The sequence below is a fragment of the Hydra vulgaris genome, chromosome 13 (assembly GCF_038396675.1).
Source record: "Hydra vulgaris chromosome 13, alternate assembly HydraT2T_AEP".
Lineage (NCBI taxonomy): Eukaryota > Metazoa > Cnidaria > Hydrozoa > Anthoathecata > Hydridae > Hydra > Hydra vulgaris.
In genome coordinates, this window is record NC_088932.1 from 26,694,525 (window position 1) to 26,713,241 (window position 18,717).

General features: G+C 26.2%; 1 protein-coding gene and 1 long non-coding RNA gene across 8 annotated transcripts; one reads left to right on the forward strand and one right to left on the reverse strand.

The window, feature by feature from the left end:
* Positions 1-606: 606 nt before the first annotated feature.
* On the reverse strand, positions 607-7,314 carry LOC136090110 (uncharacterized). Of its 7 annotated transcripts, none has more exons than XR_010643173.1 (5): positions 7,218-7,314; positions 5,872-6,056; positions 1,086-1,255; positions 939-985; positions 607-752 (listed from the first exon to the last, which is right to left on the reverse strand). It is a non-coding gene; the product is annotated as an uncharacterized LOC136090110 (long non-coding RNA). The 7 variants fall into 7 exon arrangements; XR_010643177.1 differs by having other exon boundaries at positions 919-985; XR_010643178.1 differs by having other exon boundaries at positions 909-985.
* Positions 7,315-8,067: 753 nt separating this feature from the next.
* Positions 8,068-18,130, forward strand: LOC136072704 (cytochrome c oxidase subunit 5A, mitochondrial-like). The gene is made up of 5 exons (XM_065816965.1): positions 8,068-8,226; positions 11,783-11,873; positions 11,975-12,082; positions 12,195-12,348; positions 17,998-18,130. Exons 1-4 carry the CDS (start codon positions 8,163-8,165, stop codon positions 12,346-12,348), a joined length of 417 nt encoding a protein of 138 aa, XP_065673037.1. The 5' UTR covers positions 8,068-8,162; the 3' UTR covers positions 17,998-18,130.
* Positions 18,131-18,717: the final 587 nt, after the last annotated feature.

Sequence of the window (18,717 nt, forward strand, 5' to 3'; positions counted from 1 at the left end):
AATTACATAATACTTCAAAACATGAAGAACATATAAATTTACAAATATAGATTAGGAACCTTTTAAAACCAGTGTTTACGAATCTATCAAATGAAGAGTTATTGTTAAAATGTGTACATGGGCAGACCCAAAATACAAATGAACGTTTTAATGCATTGGTATTTCCTTTTAAAACGTATTTATTTATAAACAAACTTTTGAAATGAATATTAAATCAGCAATTTTATACTATAATGATGGTACCGACCCGGTGGGCATAAGAACGTTTTGCAAACGTTTTTTATTGGTTTTTTAAACTTCAATTTGAAACGATGACCGGTTTTTCTAAAAACGTGTTGTGAAGGTTTTTTAAAGGTCCTTCAAAAACTTTTTTAATGGTTTTTTGAACGTTCATATGAAGCGGTGAACGGACGTTTTTCTAAAAACGTTTTTTATTGGTTTTTATTAAGTCTAAATGAAACATTTTATCGTTTTTAACGTTTTTCCTAAAAACCTTTTCTTACGTATAAGTTATTTAAGTAAATATCTTATGTTATACAGTAAAAAAAACCTTTTTACAAATGAAAACTTACGTTTAACAGCCTAGATCCGGATAAATAACTAAAATTTTAAACATTTTGCGTTTATTTACAATTTAAGCATACAAAACATAATAAAATAATTTTTATGTTATTCTATTAGAGCTTTCTTCAAACGATCGCCTATCAACTCATCAACCAAATCGTATTTTGCTGTATGTGACACTAATGTTCCTAAAAAGAAAATTACCGTATAAATCTTTCATGTATTGCATGTTAAAAAAATGCAACAAAATGTAAACAATAATAAGAAAAAAGAAATGTAAAATTTCACACAGTATATAAAAGGAAAAATATAAACGACATGCACACCACATTATTAAAAATTACTTATTATTACTCTACAATGCAAAAACACACTTTGGCATAATTTTATCCAAATCATATTAGCAGAAGCGGAAAAAGAGCTGAAAAAAACATAAAATAGATTAAGTTTGATTATTACTTTATTTGGGAAATTTTTATACATAAATGTAAACAAGAATATAATAACAAATAAAACTTTACCTTATTTTTTAAAATTATTTCACTTTAATCAAACCTTGTTATATCATTTATTTTATCATAAAAATAATGAATTTTCAAACGCAGTCTTTGCCCCCCATGAGATCCACTGCAGTTAAAGAATTTTTAATTTAAGACTTTAGGCATGGTAGTTCCATAAAAACATTGAAAACCTATTATATAAAAAAAAAATTAGAACATTGTAAAATAATAATAAAAAACTGTTGTGGAAAACTGAAAATTGAATTAAATACCATAACATCTTTTGAAAAATGAAAAGACAACATTTATTAACATACGTGTTCCACTAATAGGTTTAAAACTTGATGGCAGTTCATCAAGTTTTAAACCTATTAGTGGAAGTCTTTTTTAAGTTGTTGAAAAAATGTTTTGTGCATTATTTAACTTGTTAAAAATACATACACATTTTGTTACTCATAATTGAGAATGGTAGTTAAATTTTTTTTGTATATATAAAAAATAATTTTACATACACAAACAAAAACAATAAAAAAAAAAAAAAAATATATATATATATATATATATATATATTTATATACATATATATATATATATATATATATATATATATATATATATATATATATATATATATATATATATATATATTTATTTTGTATATACACAAACATTTATATAATTTTTCAAAAAGTTTGCATTTGCGTGAACTAAATGTAGGTACGCGTAAATCCTGATTTTACGAAACCGTTTTTTCGGTCAAATTCTGTGTTACGTTTTTTCAAGTTTGTTGAAAAGTTGCATGGTATGAACTTGTTTTGCTCTGTTATTTTTTAGAAATATGTATCAACATAGATATTTTTTGAATACTAGAATTATGGAACTTTAATTTTGCATGGATTTTTTGATGCAAAATTTTATTTCTTATGAATTTGATTGTTGTTAAAAATTTGTTGTTGTTTGGACATCAAGTATATATCAAAGAAATGCTGGTTCATTTTTCTAATATATTCTCTCATCTTTAAAAACCTTTTTTCGTACTACCTGCCTAATTTTATTGGAAAAAAAAGCATACTCAGACACCTTAACATTATACTCTAATTAGATAACCTTTTAAGCTTCAATAATGCGATACACTCGCAGTGAGGAGGGGTCGAATGTATGAGTAATAACAATAATGATGTTGGATATAGATTATTTAATTGTACTAAAAGTTGTAATGTAGTTAGCAATTGTAATGTCATTATATTTACCATTATTTAAATATATTATTTTTTATTTAGAAAAATTAAACTTTTTTTTTCTGCTATCATGGGGCCAAAGTTTGTGTTTTATGGTGAATGCAAAAAGTATTTGACTGCTAATTTTGAATTGCCGCAAGTAGGTATTGACTCTAATACAGAGTGTAATACAGTTTGTAGAAATGGACATATTTTTACCTCAGATGTTTCATATACCAATATGAATATTTTATCTCCTTTAACAAATTGAACATCAACATCTGCATGTTATAGCGAATGAGACGTAACAAAACATATATTTAGACAGAAATTAGATCCTATAAAACAAAAACTAAAATGTAGGTTACTTGTCTCGGTTTGCTAACTCTTACAAAGTACGCCGGAACAAGATAGCACTATTAAAAGCTGACTTAAATAGCATGCCAAATCAATTACGTGTTCTAAGACAAAATGTTAAACGAAAAGAAAAAAATAATTAAAGCTTTAAGAGCAGAAACACCAGATCTAAAAAAACACACACAAAAAATTAAATTACAGTGAGCAGATTTGTCATTTTAAAGCTCAAAAAAATGCTTTGAAATTAAATGAAAACGCATAAGTTAAGGCAACTCAAAACTAAGCATAATGCTGCTGTTTTGACAAGTAACAGGGTAATTGCTAGTTTGGACAATGATTTGCTCCAGATTAATGAGGAAAGAAATGTAATTATGCCAGAAGATGAAAAAACATATTCAATACAAATAAGAATAATAATTTATAATATGTTGTTGTGTAATATACCAACAGGTGACATTCCATATCTTATGAGCAAAATAGGGCATTATATAGGTGTTATTTTTAATAATATTCCTCGTTGAAGTACTGCCGACCAAAGAGCTTGTGAACTTGGCAGTATTTCAGATTTGCAAGCAGCAGAGTGGGCTATGCATAATAATAATCCTACTCTTGGGTTTGATGCTACAACACAAGAAAGTGTCCACATTAATAGCATTAACTTAACATCTAAAGATAAATGTCTTATGTTTGCTCTAGATCAGTTACCAGGAGGATCAGCATTTGATTATGAAAGTCATATATGCACTTCAATTGATTATATGGGATTTGTTTATTCAGATTTTTACCAAAGTAGCTTTGATGAATGTCATAACTCGGTTATTAAAAATATATCTAACATAATGTCAGACAGTGTTGCAGTCTTACTATAAGTTTGTGCAACCTAGGGCAAGAATTTAAATGAGCTGAACTGCCATTTGCACCTTCTTGACACAATTGCAGTTTCATGTCGCTCAGCATCTTGTCAGCTCTGTCTCTTGAGTGCGAGAGTTGTTAATTATTTGGAAATAATTTTATAGCAGTTAAAATTGTTTTAGTCATGAACAAAATGAGGTTTATAGACGTCAAAGATAATCCAAAAAGATTTGTAAATTTTTTAGATGAAAACGATCTACTATGAAGTATTATTCCTAGATATCATGGAAATCGGATTTTTATGAAACATTACAGTGAGTTTAAACATTTCCTCGTTGTTGGAATTGTAAAATGTAAAAGTTTGCAAGCAATTCCATGAGGGGAAATTGGCAGTAAAACTGCCATAAAAGAAATGTGCATGCTTGCATAGTATGGAAAACTCTCTACTGAGCTTGAATGAAAATGTTTTATGTTTTGGTAGTCAGTCAAGTTTCTGGTAGTCAGTTAGTGAAAAAAGTTTTGCTAATAATTACAAATTATAAATCTAATCCAGCTGCTCAGTTTTGCAGAAAAACAGATTTTGTTGGGAATACTCTTACCCCTAACATTTTAAAATCAATATATACTCCATTGCTAACCACTAACACTCGTATAAGCTTCATTGATAACCAAATTAAAAAAAATGACTTCTGCTTGTCTTGATGCTGTGCAAGTTGTCTTGAAGCGACAATATAAAAGGTATTTCTCACTTTCTATTACAGAAACACTGAAGGAGGTAAGAGAAAAATAAAATAAATAAAAAAAACTTTTTAAAAATAGCTTTCTATTCAATCGACTAAAAAGTAGAAAATAACTTTTTTCTGTTTCTGGTACTCGTGGAAATCATGTACTTAGTAATCACTTTTGTAAAGCCAATACTGGAAGACATTGAAGGCAATTCATGTTTTATGTAGCTTTATGCTTTATGTAGATTTAAAACCTTTAGCTTTAGCTTTATGTAGATTTAAAACGAAATTGATTTTGAAAGCATCTGACTTAAAAGGCGCCAAACTTTCTATTCCTTTACTTCGATGAGTTTGTTTGTTTACATACGTACATAAATTGCCTTCAATGTCTTTCAGTATTGGCTTTACAAAAGTGATTATTACTAAGTTCATGATTTCCACGAGTAACAGAAAAAAGTTATTTTCTACTTTTTAGTCGATTGAATAGAAAGCTATTTTTAAAAAGTTTTTTTTTTTAATTTTATTTTCTACTTTTTAGTCTTGATAAAATTGAATTATTACACTTATTGATTATGATTAATATTCAATAAAAATTTATTTTCAATACTGTATATAATAAGTAACAAAAATATTTGGAGAATTTATTTTTTTAATATTATAAATGTTGGTTGGGTATACTTCTCGGTTGATGTAATTGTTCTTTTTTTGTCGCAATTTTATTTGTCTGAAATTAACAAATGGAATATTTGTAAAATTTTTAATTAAATTTATATTGATACTTAGCACTTTTTGATGCCCTCTCGGTTTCCGAAATTTTTTTTTGGAGTTGCAGATCTAACCAACGGGGAGGTGGGGCATCGCAAATCTAAAATACTTATTGAATCAAATGTAACAAATATAGCTATTGTTAGTCGGCAAAAGATTATTTGTAAAATTTCAGGGCTGTACGATCAAAAGAATTGCTTCAAAAAGCGCTGTGAAGTTTTGGCCTCCACAAAAAAAAAATGCGGACTCGTCAGTGAGTGAATATGTGTCAGTCAGTGAGCTATAAAAAAGGAGGAGCTTGGTAGATATATCTTAATGATGTTGTAAATTTGTTTTCAATGAACAATATTTTTTATAATTTTTATTAACCTTATTTCATATAAAAAATTTTAAAAATTAAACTTACCAGCTTCATCCACATCATCACTGCCATGTGGCACTCAGAGTGAAAACCAAGACCTCCTTGGTAAGTTTTTTACTGTGTTTTAATTTTTCAAAGGAGTGATTTCTTGGTTTGGTGCCAAAGCCACCCTGGGCCTAAATCAAAAAGGGCCTTCAACATATTGGCCCAGAATGGAGGTAAAGACCTGCCTCATTTTAAATACAAACCTCCTAGCGGCAGAAGGGATGGCAGAATGTAGTTTATAACAACTTTAAATATACTTATTGATAAGTTTATATAGATTCACTTAGCTGAATCTATATACACTTATTGATATGTGTATGTATAGTGTGTATGTATATATTTATTAAGTTGATACTTGTATATAATCTTTTTGTATATTAATTTTTGTATATAGTTGAGTTTGATTTTTTAATGAAAAATTTGTGTTTTACATAAATACTATTTATTATTACAAAAAAATAATATCTAAGTTTTAACCCACCTACCCAAGGTGTGAGAGGTGTAGAGCTTCCAAATAATACCCTCTTGCATCCTTTTCACGCATTCATCCCTAAAATCTTTCTTTCGTTTTGATACTAAATTGCATGCATTTAGATATGAAGATACAAAGTAACAATCTTGATATTGGGTCAGAGAGTGCGTTCGAAGCCAAAAGGACTTTTCTATCAACCTAAAGTATCCAAATCATATTTGATGGTATCCCGTTAGAATATATTAAAAAATACAAATAAAAATTATAAATTTTAATATTTTCTTTTAATAAATCTACATTTTTCAATATAATAAAGAGTTTTGTAGACGCCCCTCTAATGCCCTTTGTACACCCTTTGTATATATATATATATTGCCCTTTGTTAGACCTATTTTTTGATACCAAGTTGAATGTATTTCGATAAGAATTGACCAAGTTATGACATTTTAAGTTTAAAAAATTTGATCACAGTTTCTTCAAGAAATAAGAATATATCAAAAATTCGGTACTCAAAATGCCATAACTTTTTTTAGAACTGTTCAATTTTGATGATATTTTCACCTTTATAATACTGTATTAAAAACCTTTCCAATGATATATAACAATCTAGTGTTTGATTTAAAAATTTCATGTCACGTACCTACTGAATGTTTGAAAAAAAAAGTGTTTCTTGATTTTTAACACTCAAAGATAAATATATATATATATATATATATATATATATATATATATATATATATATATATATATATATATATATATATATATATATATATATGTAAATTATGTTAGTGTATTTTACAAATAGAGTGCTCAATGTTCTTAAAGAACAGAGCAATAATAAATTAGTAAAAAACACTTATCTAACTTTTATCTTCGACTTGAAGTTTCACCATTGCTGGATCATCAGGAAGAGTTCTCTTCCTGATGATCCAGCAATGGTGAAACTTCAAGTCGAAGATAAAAGTTAGATAAGTGTTTTTTACTAATTTATATATATATATATATATATATATATATATATATATATATATATATATATATATATATATATATATATATATATATATAATTTATATATATATATATATATATATAATTTATATATATAATTTATATATATATATATATATATATATATGTATATAAATATATATATATATATATATATATATATATATATATATATATATATATATATATATATATATATATATATATATATATATATATATATATATATATATATATATATATATATATATATATATATATATATATATATATATATATATATATATAGTATTTATGTATAATCTTAGTAAGAGTTATCATAGAAATTATAAATGTATATTTTACTTTGAAAAAGATTCTTTACAGTCGTATAAGTTTGTAGAGAAACTTGAAAATACCATAGTCATAAAATACAATCTGTTATTCAATCTGAAAATATTCCTATTTAAATAAAGTTGCACATGCGCAGTGCGAAGTTTTCAGCATAGAAACTAAGATGGGGGGGGGGGGGGGGGGAGAGGGTATGCATACCCACCCCCCACCATAATCTTAAAATACAAAATTATCTTAGAAATGGAGTATCTTTTTTTTTTCAGAAGACGCAAATAAGATAAAAAATACACAAATATTTCAGCATCACCCCCCCCCCCAAACAAAAGTTCCTGAATCCGTAACTGATAATTAAATATATTTATTGCAAGTTAATTGTTTTTTATTCTCAATTTGCCATTTTTTAACGCATACATAATAAATGATGGATATTTTTTATTCTATTAAGATTCCATATGTGATTTTAATTCAAATATCTATTGTTGAAGAACAAACCTGCAAAAGTTCATTGCTATTTTGTGATATTGTGTTTTGAATTTTGTTCATTTTTGAGCTCATTTTTATATATGGCGAGACAAATTAAAAAAAAAATTGTCAGACGATTTTAACATTAGTTCAAATTTTTTTAAAGTTCTTGGGAAAAAGTAATTATTTTTAAAAGAATTAATGTTTTTCTAGCCTTCCACCTTAACTTCGAGGCAACAAAATGGTTTGATTTTTAGTGCACACATGAAAGTCACAAGAAATCAAAGAGGTGACTAATATCTTTCTTAGTGATTGTATTTGTTGATTGCATTTGTTGAGCGGGGGTGCACTTTTCTGTGAAATAATTTTTAAGCACGACGAAGAAGGACATATAACGGCTTCTCTTCTTTTACAGTTTTCTATTATACATACATATCCATTTCTTTTTAGGCGGAAAGAGGTTATCTGAGTGAAATAACAAGTTACTAATTAATTATGATTAAATGCGCATTTCTTTCACAAGGTCGATCACAAGTTCTTAAAATACTTCGTGGAAAAGGTACCAAGAATTTTACTTTAGTATCAAATTTAGGATGATATTAATGAAATATTAGGATGATATTAATGAAAACAGTGGACATAAAGTAATTATTGTCCATATCATTTCTATCAAAGTCTGATTAGGAAGTATATGAACAAGGATTGCTGTCCGTCAATATGAGTGAATTTATTTATTTTAGCAGGGTAATACTCCTCAATCTTTCATACTTTTTAAACTCTTTGTTTTGAACTAAATAAACTATATTTATCATACAGATCATATTTATTATAATAATATATACATGTGTACATTTATATTTATATGAATATAAGTTTACACACATTTATTACATGAATATCAAATTTATTGAAAAATTTAAAAAGATTTTTCCATTTTAATAAAGAAAGTAGAAAGTTTATTTTTAAACGAAAGTCAATAGTTTTTCTTTAAAAACAATTATTTTGAAAAATTATTATTTGCTTTTGGTTGATAATATGGCGCTATTGCAGTTTCACCCCCCTCCTTTTTTTTATTTTATTGCTGATTATAATAGAGAATTTTATGCCAATTATGAATCATATAAAAACATAGGTTTGAAAATTAACAGAAAGTGCTCTAATTTGCTGTTGAAGTTTAAAAATTATACTAAAGAACTCTAATATTCGCCATTTTTTAAAAATGTTTTACATCAAAGTTTACATTTTGAAATCAATTGTTTAGAAAATCTTTTTTTAATTACACAACCCGGTTTTTACTGTTGTCAAAATTAAATTATAATTAAATTAAGTTAAATGTTTTAATGAATATATTTTGTATATTTTTAATTGATTTTTTAAAAATTAATTTAAGATTTTGCTTTTTAAATGCACATACATCGACTGACAAATAGGGATTGGCGTGAATAAACATACATGATTTGGGACAGGGTTCAATCAGAAATCAAATCAGAAAATGATGCGCTCAGCATTTTTTAACAGTTTTGCTTTGCATTTTTGTGTTACATTGTTGTGTTATTTGAGTTACATTGCTTTACATTGATGATAGAAACCAGGCTTTTTTAAATTTATCTTTGAAAAGGATTTTAATTATAACCGAGTATAAAAAAAATGGCAAATATTAGTGTTTTTTAGTGTAATTTTTTAAACTTTCAACAGCAAATTATAACACTTTCTGTTAATTTTCAGACCTATATTTTTATACAATTCTTAATCAGCATAAAATTCTCTATCATAATTGATTTTTTTAAATTGATTAAATACTAGAATAAATATCATTAGAAAATATATCATTAGAAAGCCTACAAGTTATATATATCATTAGAAAGAAATCGTCCATGCAAGGCAAAAATTTTTTGAAAAAACAGAAGTGGGTGATAATAAGCTCTTCTACGCGGCAATTTTCATTAAATTTAATGGGCTATTTTGATTTTTTTGTTAAAGTTTACTTTACGTAATTTATGAACAATCCCAAAGCCCTCAATTACAGTATTTTAATGGTGAAAAGTATGAAAATCTAACAATTCTATAAAAAGTTATGACATTTTTAGTAGCAAATTTTCGATATGGATTTCTTGATAAAACTGTGGTCAAAGTTTTTTTTTTCCCTATAAAATGTTTATAACTTTGCCAATTCTTATTCAAATATCTATATCTTGGTATCAAAGGATAGATAAAAAATGGATTAGCACCCGCTCCGATCGGGAGGGGGTGCTAATCCACCACCTACACCTCACAAAAACATACTTTTTTTTTAATAAAAAAATTTTTTTTTTAAATGAAATTGGTAATAATTATATACAACAAGTTGTTATTTTTTTATTCCACATCACTAGCCAATATTACAGGTCTATCTTGAAGTTGGGTGTTTAGTATTAGTATTAGTTTTAGTATTATTTTTTAAATAAAGCTTGAGCTGCTGGCTGTTTGACCAGACTGCTTGGTAGTGTTCATGAAAATAAAGATTTGTAAGAGTTAATAAAAAAAAAATAGTAATAATTAAGTTATTGAAATAATCTCACAAGGTATTTTCTGTGAATTGTTGCAAAAAAGGACCATTTGAGTCATTCCATGCCAACAAGACCATGGCCCAACATGGACCCCCTCAGATTTTAATGAAACTTAGTTGGTTTGTTAATACCAATGAGAAAAGCAATTAATGAAAATTTCAGCATAAAATCTTTTGTGGTTCATGAGATATGGTCATTTGAAATTTCTGATTTTTCCAAAAATAAAAACTGCAGTAGGAAAAACATGTTTTGTTCAAAAACAAAATTTCAGAAAGCCTTCTAGTTTTTTTTATTGTATACAACTCTAGACTTACTTTAATAAAACTTTAACATTGAATTCTTGAATGTCTCATTTTTTCCATAATGGCTACCTAAAAAACCGAAAAAATTGTTTGCAAGTATAAAAAGTTGATTTTTGATGAGTACAAAACCTGCAGTTTAAGAAGTGAAAAGAAATATTTTTTTAGTTTTTATATATGGTAGGCTTCTAAATTTTTAGAAGTTTACTGATAAGATACATCAGCTTTATATAATTAACAGATTTGTGCATTATCAAAAAAGTGAAAACAAAAATTTTCTTATAATTTAGAAAAAATTTTGATTGAAGAAGTTATTTTAATTAAAAGTAATTACCTTTTTTTTTCTCAATTTTGCATCCTCCTTTTCTATTTTTTACAAAAAAACTGAATTCCTTGAAATCATGTTTAACTTATAACACTGCATCAAAACTATTCATATAGCATGTTTAACTTTTTTGCTTTAAGGCAAATGAAGCATGGTATATATTTTTTTTAATATATGGTACTTGGAAATTTAGATATTTTTAGTCACAAAAAAATGCGCTGGTAAAGTAATTAAATTGAGTTTTTTTTCTTTGCAACAAGTGATATTTTTTGTTTGTTAATAACTTGTTAATTCATTTATACATATGTCGAGAATAGAAATGTAATATTAAATTTAATTATTTAGTATTGAAACAAAATAGACATTTAGAACCAGATGCACATTTAGAAAATAACATTTCTAGATTTGGTTTTCTTAGTTAGTAAAATAAACTTGTTTTGCTGTAATTTATTTTATTGTGGCAGTTTAAAAAGGTTTATGTCCTCAATTAAAAAAAAATTGAAAAAGATACTTTTATGATGTCAAAATCACGATGAGCTAATGTGCTAAGTCGCTTTTTATTTAAAACAAAACCTGTGTGTATATATATGTATATATATATATATATATATATATATTTTATATATATATATATATATATAAATATATGTGTGTGTGTGTATATATATATGTATATATATTTATATAAGTATGTGTATATATATATATTTATATATATATATATTTATATATATATATATATTTTTATATATATGTATATATATATTTATATATATTTATATATATATATATATATATATATATATATATATATATATATATATATATATATATATATTTATATATATATATATTGGGGCAGCAATTTTTTATTTTTATTTTTCTAACAAAGCTGCTTTAAATGTGTGTATTATGTATTTAGTCATTGTTTGTATATTGTTATAGGAGTTCCAGCAGTAGTTACCTGTAGACAAAGTAGTAGTCACCATGAATCTGATGAAGCTTTTGATGCTAGATGGGAGACATATTTTCAAAGGTATATATCTTTTTATTTGAAAGCAACTGTTAATATATGTAATCCACCATTTTGTTAAACCTAATTTTAATCAAAAATATGTTGTTTTCTTATATTGTTAGGCCATCTTTAGATGGGTGGGAGTTGCGACGAGGTATGAACAACTTGTATGGTTATGACCTTGTACCAGAGCCAAAAATTATTATAGCTGCTTTGAAAGCTTGTCGCAGGTAAACATTTGCTTAAAAATTTTGGTGTTGTTGTTACAGCACTTGTTATATTGTGCAAGTTCAAAGTTTTTTTATCGTAATTAAGTGTTGTATGAAAAATTTATATCTTCAGGTTAGATGATTTTGCTATGTCTGTTCGCATATTGGAAATGGTTAGAGAAAAAGCTGCTGGGGACAAGGAAATTATTAGTTTTATTAATAATCAACTGAAAGGAACTTTGGATGAGTTGGGTATCAGCACTCCTGAGGAGCTGAGTTTAAATTAGGTAAATTATACTATTTAGTTCATTGCTAAATAAATCTTTATACTACTTAGTTCATATAGTTTCATTGTATTTCAGAAGATGGTTGACCACATTCAATTTTTTTTTATTTTTACTAAACCAAGTTAACAATTTTATTGGTGCTTAAGTTTATATTATAATTTTCTTTAATTATGACAGAAAAACTATTCTCTTGTTTGTTAAAGGCATCCCAAATTTCTGAGATACGTTGTGTTCATATTAAAGGGGATGATTAAAAAAAAAATGTTTGAGCTAATTTTTTTTGATTAAAACAATAGAATAAATTAACTACCAAGAAAAACTAACTTTTTTATTTTAGTCGAAGCTTGCCTTCACCGTTTTATTGTAGGTCTAAAAGTCAACATAATATATGCCACAATCTACAGACTTTATAACTTATTTAAGCGCGTTTTATTCTGAAGAGTTTTAGTGCATGACATCATTGACTTTTTTGTTTGTTTACATAATCAACCTCCAGCGCAAAATAAAAAATTTAATGATATCATGTACTGAAACTCTTAATAAAGCACGCTTAAATAAATTATCAAGCCTGTAGATTGCAGAGTATAGTATGCTGACTTATAGACATACAATAACACGAAGAAGGCAAGTTTCTACTAAAATAAAAAAGTTAGTTTTTCTTGGTATTCATTTATTCTTTTGTTTAAGTCTAAAACATGTCTTAGAGGTTTGGGATTTTTCAATTGTTTAACTTCATTAAAGTTTTAAAACATTCATATTTTAATGAAATAATATTTTTATTATTTTGTAATATATTTTTATAATTAAAAGTTAATTGTAAGACTTTAATAATTAAAGTATATTCATTTAATTATTTATGCAATGAATAGATAAAATTAATAAAATAATAAAAATTTCTCACAAATTGCATCGGAAAATATACATGTAAAAGAGAACCTTAATGAATGGGACGATTGTTGAATGGGATAAAATCAAATTTGCATAGAAGCAACGATTAAATATTCAATCTTTTGTGGTAAGAAGTGTTAGATACAATCATTCAACAGACCAAATCTTTATTCCTATTATGGTCTAAGCCTAACAATATTGATGGTATTGCGTTTTTAAAAAACAAAAAGTAATTTTAAAAAAGAATTTTGTTTTTCTGATTTTCAGCAATTTCGCGAGTTTTAGAAAATTAAACTCCATTTTTAAATACCCAGGGTTCTCTAGTTTTAAAAATTTTAAAGCATTCATGTTTCAGTGCTGTTTTTAGTCTAGCCCTTCGTTTATAGGGGAAACTTATTGAACACACTACATACATACACAAACAGTGTTTCACAGGAAGATGTGCGATTGCACATCTTTATATGACCATGAATGTACAATTTCTGCTATGCTGACGTGGCCATGGCTTTTAAGTAGTTTGGTCATTTTTGCGCATTTTAAAAAAGGTGCCTAAAATTGAAAGTAAACTAAATAAAAATGAAAACTAAAACCATAAACTAATAAAGAAAGTAAATCTTAACCTAAGGAAAATAAACAAAATTAAAAAGTAAGCTATAAACCAAATTTTTATCTTTTAAATTTATAAAATATTATTCATTTATCTTTTAAATTTAAAAGCATTTTGCCTAATAGACTTGCATTAAGATAAGTTAATTTTTCCAAACTGATTTATATACAAAATTTTTGCTAATTTTGTTGCATTAAGTTATAGCAGGAATGAGTATGCTGATTTGGAGTTTATAGCACACCATTTTATGTAAAAATTTAATGCTGTTTGATATAAACCCCTTATTCAATTTAAGATTTATCTCTTCTTTTTTTTTTTTTTTAATGTTTTTTGTTTTCTTATTTTTAGGATGCCTGTTAATTCCATCAACAAAATTTGATACAAGTGAGGGATCAAAACAGATGAAGTCCAAAAAATTTAAACAAAAATAAAACGTCTACAACATGCATTTTGACATATATAATTCTCAAAAAAATTTGAGAATTATATACGTCAATAAAAAGAAAGAACAAATTTTAAATTATGTTTTCAAAATTGTTTTACAAAGCTTGTACATTTTTTCTTAATACGGCAAGAAAGCAAATCATTTTTTTATCAATTTTTACAATATATTTATGAGCGAGTTTAAATTAATAAAATGTTATTAATAGTAAAAAAGGAATCCAAAATAAATGGTTACATTCTCTATCATCAATAAATTAATCGTATTTTTTGCTATAATCTTCTACTTGTTTATTAGAATTCAATTTATCATAATCAAATGATATTAATAATTAGCATTATTCAAAGCTAACTTGTCTAAAAATTTGACAGAAATTATGAAAATTTAATAAAGCTCCTTATATTATAGCAAGTATTTTGCTATTAGCTGAGTTATATTTCTGTTTATTGTCATCTAATTGGGCAGTTCAGGGACAACAACACCGATTTCCAAGTGGAGAGCACAGTCCCTTAATTCAGAAAAAATTGTCAATTTATAAAAAAAAAAAATGTATACAAAAAAAAGTAAGGGACCATGTGTCTCCTGGTCCTTGATGTTGTCTGCCCTGCAGCTGAAAGACCTTTCAGCACACTGACCACTATTCTTTCAGATTAAATGAAGATAAAATCAAATAAAGCATAGTACCATGCAAGCCCTGTTCTAGATATTTGGCAGCCCTAGGCATAGTTTATTATATAATTATAAATTATTCATGTGCTTTTAAACCCATGTTTCTCATTCACTCACATTTTATAGAAAATGATATTTTTTTCATATTTAAGTTATTTAACACTTTAAATCATACAACTTTGAATTGAATAAAAAACTGTTCTTTCTTTATAATGGCCTATATATTTCTGTTGTAGATGTTTTACTTACTTTTAAATTTTTTAAACATATAATCTGTTTTGCTCCCTTACTTGTATCAGTATCACCTGTAACAGGCATCTTGAAAATAAGAAAACAAAAACAGTAAAAAAGAAAGTAAGATAAATCATAAATTTTAGTAAGGACATATTAAATAGCATTGAATTTTTACATAAAATGGTGTGCTATAAACCCCACACCAGACTTTTTTAAACAAACTGTTGCGAACAAAGCAAAAAAAAGGTATTTTGGCAAATTAGTCAAGGTCACTCATTTTCTATATTATTAAAAATATTTTTTTTAATGAAATATTGCTGAGTGTTTATGTCTTCGTATATGCTACAGTTAAACCAAGTTTACAAACTTGACAGTTAGCTTACAAGTTGGATTGAATTTCAAAAATATACCTGATTCATCATAGTACCTAAATAAAATGGTAAGTAAGCAATAGTTGGAGAGTTTTTTGACTCGTCATCTAAAATTATCACTAAGAAAACAAGAAAAAGTCAGCCTTGCTCGAGCCTGTTTGAGAATGTTCATTGTTAAAAGTTCAATTAAAATATAAAACCTGAATTTTTAATGCACATGGTTATTAACAGGTACAGATCATCCTAAGATTATTTCAACTAGTGGAACTAAGCAAGTTTGTCAAGTTGTTTCGCCAGAAAAAGGGTTGTTGATGACAACCCTTAGCATGTTAACAAATACCCATAGCATTAGCAAATGTTAGCATTTTAAATGCTATGGGTAATACAGTTTCACCTCTATTTAAATTTCTGAGAGTAAACAACATGGATTTTATGATCAGTGGAGGACCTACAGCTTAGGGTTGTGTAACAAAAGTGGTTCAATGACAGGTGGCAAATTTTTAGTTGCAATAAAGCACTTTGTATCCAATACTAAGCTATCTATTATCCAGTGCTATTATTAATGGACAACCGTGAAAGCCTAATTTAATTTGAAATAATAACATTAGCACAAGAATTCATTGGTTTTATTAAAACTTTCGCCATACTGCAGTCATAAATTGCAGCCATTATATATTTCAATGTGTGGGTCTTTTAAGTCTTATTTTAGATTGGCTCAGAATAAATAGTTGCTTTCCAATCCAGGAAGGATTATGAACATTTAAAATTTGCCTCAGCTAGTGTGCGCATTATATAATATTTTGTTCACAATAAAAAATGTTTGCAGTGATTTTCTAAAATATGGAATCTATCAACTCAAAAGAAAAATATTCAGGAAAAGTGATTTATATCATCTAGTGTTTGTTACAGATCTCTTCCATTTAGTAATCATAAATTCAACAACCAGAAAATCAACATTTATATATAAAAAAAAAAAATCAAGCAGCTTCTTCAGAATCATTGATAAAAATAGGTTGTTCTGAAACCATTCATCCATACCCTGAAAACACCTCTCAGAAAAGATTCTAAAAAAAGAAGACCAGAGAAAAATCAGCAAATAAGAGAAAAAAATGTTAAAATTGATAAAAATAACACAAAAAAATAAAGAATTGACTTGAGTGAAAGAAACAAAAAACTGCAAATGGAAAATGTCAATTTTTTTATTGTGTTTATTTTGTTAAAAATGCATTAAAAAGTATAGATAGGTATATTTAATAATGATTAATCTAAACTAGATACTTAATAAGCTAATAATTAACTTTTATTATTTTTTAAATAATTTTATTAATAGAAATTTTATTCATAGAAATTTTATTAATAGAAGTTTTATTCATAGAAATTTTATTCATAGAAATTTTATTCATAGAAATTTTATTCATAGAAATTTTATTCATAGAAATTTTATTCATAGAAATTTTATTCATAGAAATTTTATTCATAGAAATTTTATTCATAGAAATTTTATTCATAGAAATTTTATTCATAGAAATTTTATTTATAGAAATTTTATTCATAGAAATTTTATTCATAGAAATTTTATTCATAGAAATTTTATTCATAGAAATTTTATTCATAGAAATTTTATTCATAGAAATTTTATTCATAGAAATTTTATTGAAATCTAAGCTTTTACACTACGCTATTTTGTTTTATTTAAAAAAATCGTAAATTCTGTTTTAAATGAAATTTATTGTGAGTAATTTTTGTTTTAAACCCCTTAAAATAAAAAGTTCTTATAGCGCTCCTAATGTACACAATAGGAGTAATATAAGAATAAGGACACAAGTATACCATATGCATAGCCTTTTTGGCATCCCTAGTGATTGAAACAACCTTTACTGCTTGACTGGCTTGAACTACTACTGAACTACTACTGACCTCTTTTCATTTTTCAATCTTTTATATTTGTCCCATTCAATTATTTTTTGTCCCATTCAATGAGTAGTTCTAAATAAATTGAACAAATGCCGTGGTCCAATAAATCGCTTTTTTACCAACAGACATGCAGAACCGATTTTTATGTACTTCGTAGTGTGAGAGTTTATGGTTATCAAACTATTTTCAATGTAATTAAACAACTTTATCAGCTTAAAAGAGCATTTCAAAAAAACTTCATTCATTCAAAAAACTCATTCATTTAAGGTTCTTCCCTATGATATAAGTGCACTTTTTAAGATGTAATTAAAAACATAGATTGTATTTAAAAAATTGTAAATTTTATGTATTTGTGAAACAACTTATTAACAACTTAACTTGTTTTTCACGATGTGAGTTTTAGGTTATTTAAATGTCTACATGGACATTTTGTATAGTTTTCTAATTTTAAATCTCAAATCTTTAAATTTAAAATCTCAAATTTTGTAAAAATTGAAAATAACTATTTGTTGTTTTGAATTTAGATTAACTAAATAAGAAAGTGATCAAGAGCTTTATAATAATTAAAGAGCAAAACAACAACTCGATGATGCTTAAAAAGTTTGTAAAACTTTATTATAAATTTATATCTCGATAAATAAATAATATCGTCATTTATTGCTTCTTTTTTTTTTGAGAAAAGTTCGTGAACTTGTCGTATCTTGAAAAAATGTTGAGTTAATATTTACTATAATGATAATTTTGATTTCAACAATTTTTTACCTTGAAAACAATCGAAATTATGGTTCTAACAGGTTTTTCAAGAACAAGGCCGGTCTATTTAAGTTGAATTTTAATCGATTCAAAAAGATTCCTTGTCTTTTTTTTAGGGTTCTAGCAAAACTAGGGATAAAAATTTCCCTATTCCTGAGACTTTCTTTCAAGACTTGAGTCTCAATCGCCGCAACCTTGCTAAGCCACATTTGACGTTATAAATCAGAGTTGACAATACCGCCCGGCGGCAAAGTAACTTTCTCCCAAAAGGCCGACTTTTTAGAGAGGCGGAAGCTGTTAGCGGCGGCCTCCCATTCAATTATTAGCGGCAAAATGTTCTTTCTTCCGCCTCCAGAAGATCGCAAAGATCTTGTCGTCAGAACGTTAAATAAGCATTTAACAAAATTGCAGGGTAAATAATTTGTCTGAAAGATCAAAAGGATCTTCTCATCAGAATTTTATATTAGAGTAAACTAACATATATATTAAAA